At 37.2% G+C, this 4,279-nt stretch overlaps 1 protein-coding gene across 1 annotated transcript in view; it reads left to right on the top strand.

Annotated features, from left to right (window-relative positions):
* Positions 1–4,279, top strand: part of LOC106934673 (sprouty-related, EVH1 domain-containing protein 3-like) — a 16,516-nt gene that overhangs the window by 7,873 nt on the left and 4,364 nt on the right. Inside the window, exons 2-5 of the mRNA XM_015014715.1 lie at positions 198–357; positions 2,977–3,145; positions 3,221–3,282; positions 3,701–3,859. Coding sequence (XP_014870201.1) covers positions 198–357; positions 2,977–3,145; positions 3,221–3,282; positions 3,701–3,859 — 550 coding nt within the window. The remainder of the gene's footprint in view (positions 1–197; positions 358–2,976; positions 3,146–3,220; positions 3,283–3,700; positions 3,860–4,279) is intronic.

Below are 4,279 nucleotides of genomic sequence, written 5' to 3'. Positions count from 1 at the left end.
ACTAAAAAAAGGTTGGGATTTTATTTAAAAAAAAAAAAAAAAAAAAAAAAAGTAGCGCTGAAGTTAGCTTTAGCATCAAAACAAATCAAGTATCTAACCTAATAATATATATACTGTATGTAATTTCAACATTTCTAAAACTGTTTTTAAGCGTTTATTACTGTCTAATCAGCGCTTTGTGCTCTGTTTCCCGCCAGTGTGCGTGTTCGTGCGGTGGTGATGACACGTGATGACTCCAGTGGCGGTTGGGTGGGAGGAGGCGGGCTCAGTCACGTGGTCATATGCAAGGGGCGGAGCCTCGACGGCAGGGGGCGCAGGGAGTACATCATCCGAGGAGAGCGCCTGCGCGACCGAGCAGTGAGTGTGTGCGTGTGTTACGGAGCCACGTCAACGCCGCATAAAGCAGGGGTGTCCAAGGTGTGGCCCGCGGCCCATTTGTAGCCCTCAGAGTGATTTTGTGTGGTCCCCAACTGCAATTCAAAAATGAAACATATTTGGCCAACAGATGCAGGCGGAGAGTTTTAAAATGATTTTCTTACAAATTATTTGTCTTTACAAAAGGTAAAACCACGTTTATCCAGAGACTTTTCCTGAAAAGCCAAATTTGCTACACCCAAGTCAGCTTTATTTTTTTTTTTATTAAACTTGAGTAAAAATAGGAAGCGTTTTGACAGAAAGTGAACCAGATTCTGAAATTATTATTGAAAATAAGTTATTCAATTGAGTTCAAAATAAACTGAAAACTAGATGCCTTTTTTAATACAGTGAAAATGCAGAATCCAAAACAGCAAATTAGAGTCTTTGTAGAGGAAAAAAAGGAGTAAATTCTTTACTCCAAAACTCAGAAATTCTTAGATTAATCCCAGAATTTTTCTAAAAGAAAAAAAAAAGAAAAAAGAAATTCTGAATTTTAAATGTCCAAACATTTTTTCTAGAAGAATTTTGAAGTTACTACATTTCTGAAGTTTTAGGTGGAAATGAATTGTATTATTTATTTATTTATTTATTTATTTATTTTTACAATTGCCCTAATACACAGTCATAATAATCCATTTTAAGTTTTTTATGTACAATAAATTAAACATTAAATTTTGCTACTTTATTTGCTTGATTTTACTTTGGGGGTTTGTTGACCAATGACTCATTTTGAGTCAAAAATTTTGGCTCAAAACGACAAAATATTTGGACACCCCTGACTTCGACACTGTAGTGACATTCAGATGCGGGTTGGGCAGCCAAGAGTAGCACTACTTCAACATATTTTTACTGAAGTAAAAGTAAAAAGTAGAGTAAAAAAGTAATTGGCAAATGACTGATCAAAACATCAGTAAATTAATATAAAAAAAAACAATGTAATTTGTGTGATTATGTGGTCAAAGGAAAATCATATAATTGCATTTATGTTAATCAAATGAAACCTTGACTTAAAGGAACTCAGTGTTTCAGCTGTTTTGTAGTTTTCTTTAAATTGTTCCAGATTTGTGGTGTGTAGAAGCTGAATGCTGCTTCTCCTTTGGTTCTGGTTCTGGGAATGCAGACCAGAACCAGAAGACCTGAGAGATCTGGAAGGTTGCTATGACAACAGCAGCAGATCTTTAATGTATTGTGGTGCAAAACCGTTCAGTGATTTATAAACTAGCAGCAGTATTTTAAACTCTATTCTCTGAGCTACAGGAAACCAGTTTTGGGCTATAGAACTGGATGATGTGCTCTAACTTCCTGGTTTTAGTCAGAACACCAGAAGCAGCGTTCTGAATCAGCTGCAGCTTAGGCAAATCTATAAAGACACTGTTGCAGTAATCAATGCGACTAAAGATAAACTCATGGATGAGTTTCTCTAATGCTGAAAAATTAGTCCTCTAATCCTGGAAATGGTCTTGAGGTGACAGAAGGTCGACTTTGTAACTGTCTTTATGTGGCTCTGAAGGTTCAGAGTCCATCACTGCACCTACTTTTCAGCCTGATCTCTAGTTTCAAGACGTAATAACCAAAGCCACATGCTTCGCCGTTAGAGTAAGGTAATTACTCGTATAGGGTGGATTTAGGACAACTACGGGAGAAAGTTGGGACCCACATGGAAGCTAAACTGGAATCAATTTGTAGCTAAGACCTCCATAGAGTTTCCAGAGGAAGCACTTGGATTCAGGCAACCAAATGGGTCCCAAACAACAAACCTGTTTTGAATTCAAACCCACTTAGTATCCCTCCATTCTGAATAAAATTCTTAAAGGGGCAGTATCATGTAAAATCTACTGTTTTTTATATTTACCTCATGTTATAATGTTATTCCATAATTAAAACACACCTGGAGTCTTTCATGTATGCTTGAAATATCTTTTAATCTCCTGGCAACCATTCAGCTGCGCAAAAGGCTTGGGTGGACCTAGCCCCATCTTTGAGGCGCAGCTTAAGCCATAATGATATATGTAGCATTTTTTAACAACTTAAGTTAACATAGTTTCTTGATTTTGCTATGAAATTGCGTTATGTCTGGAAAAATTATAACACTTCCCCTTTAAATAGTTATTTGGTGGAGGAATCAATGTTGATTACTTGTTGATTACTTCGTTACTTCCATCAATGTCCCATAAAACGGTTTGTTTTTGGTAGATTTGTGTTTGACTGAAAGAATCCACTTGGATACTTTACCTTTCTATTGTGAAACAATTTTGTTTGTTAACTGCTTATTTTTACATACATATTTTTTATTTAAATAAAGAATAACGTGACAAAAGAAAGGGGGTAGGAATAAATAAGTTTACACTTCTGCCTATGTCCTTTGCAAACGGTTATCTAAATATTTATCACGATATTTGAATTGTGAATGTGAAAATGTTTGATATAAATAAACTAAATCTAACTACATTCACATCTTCTGTTTATAATTTGTTAAAACCTCTTATGAATCACATGCAGAACCCACTTATGCACGCTGAGCTCAATCTGACCTCTGACCCTTGCTGTTTGCGTCTGCAGCCAGTGCTGGAGTGTGCGGTCCAGAGGGGGCTGGTGTACAACAAGGTGAATCCCATCTTCCATCACTGGAGAGTCGAGGATCGGAAGTTCGGTCTTACGTTCCAGAGTCCTGCCGACGCCATCTCCTTTGAAAAAGGGCTGCAGACCGTCTTAGACAAACTCGACAGAGGTACACCTGCACAGACACCAACGTTTTCATTGTTTTACTTTTGAACAATCCGTCCAGCTTCTCCTTTTCATCCAGGCTCTGACTCGCCATCGTCGTCCACGCCAGAAGAGGTGGACCCTGAAGACGATGGTCAAGCTGTGAGTTTTTTGGTTCGCTGATTATTTTGCAGTATCCGACAGCAACACTTACTTGACTGCTGTATTTAAGTAAATGTTTTGAGTATATCTACTTTATTTGAGTGTTTATATTTTTGAATAGCAAAGAAAAAATGAAAACAATTATTTTTTTTAATTGCATTTTATGTGTTGTAGACGTTTTGTAGCAGAATGGATCAATATGTCAATACATCACCATGTTGTTATTTTAGGAAGTTATAAGATTCTGTAAAAGCACTCAGAAAATAACACAGTGATGGACTGATATTAGAAAATATAGCTTGTACTTTGTATGCCTAAATATGTTTTTAAAAGTAAATATGAATCTCAATATTTATGGTACTTACTACGTTTTGGTAAGTAAGTATCGCGCATGCGCGTGACGCCCAAACTCTGGCAGTCCCATACAGGAAGCGAGTCGTCGTCACACAGCAGAAAGGAGATGCTTCCCAAGTCGATCACCATAGTGACAAGCGAGTCCTCCTCCACCTGCTTCGGGCGGCCCGAAGAGTTCATCTTTGGTTCCAGCCATGCCGTCACCACTCACACACCTGCTCAGGTAGATAAAAGACAAACTTTCTTCTTCACAACCACGTTTTGGCTCGTTCCTCTGCTGCAAATGTACACAAAACTCTGTGGCTATTCCGCTAATGTCGAAAAAACACAATTTCGCAATAAATAAGAAAAGCGATTAAAATCACAGGTAAATACGTTTCTTCTTATTCATCATCTTTTCTATTATGGCGGATCATAAGAAACTAGAATGTGTACAGTCAACTGTTGATCACGTGACTTGTATGATGCGATGCGAAAAATGTTTCAATTGCAGTTTTGCGAAACAGTCTAATGCCGACACAGCTGAAAAAGCTACCTCAACTTTTGGTCAAAAAACGTCTTTTTTTTTTTTTTTTTTTTATTTGGTTTTTCCTTTGAGGAGTTTTTTTTTTTTTTTTTTAATTTTTTTGGGCGAAGGACAACA

Source organism: Poecilia latipinna, unplaced genomic scaffold, assembly GCF_001443285.1.
Source record: "Poecilia latipinna isolate Pla-1442-1.1 unplaced genomic scaffold, P_latipinna-1.0 Scaffold1841, whole genome shotgun sequence".
In the NCBI taxonomy this organism is placed as follows: domain Eukaryota; kingdom Metazoa; phylum Chordata; class Actinopteri; order Cyprinodontiformes; family Poeciliidae; genus Poecilia; species Poecilia latipinna.
Note: the sequence above shows the minus strand (reverse complement) of the source record. Positions and strands in the feature narration are given on the sequence as shown.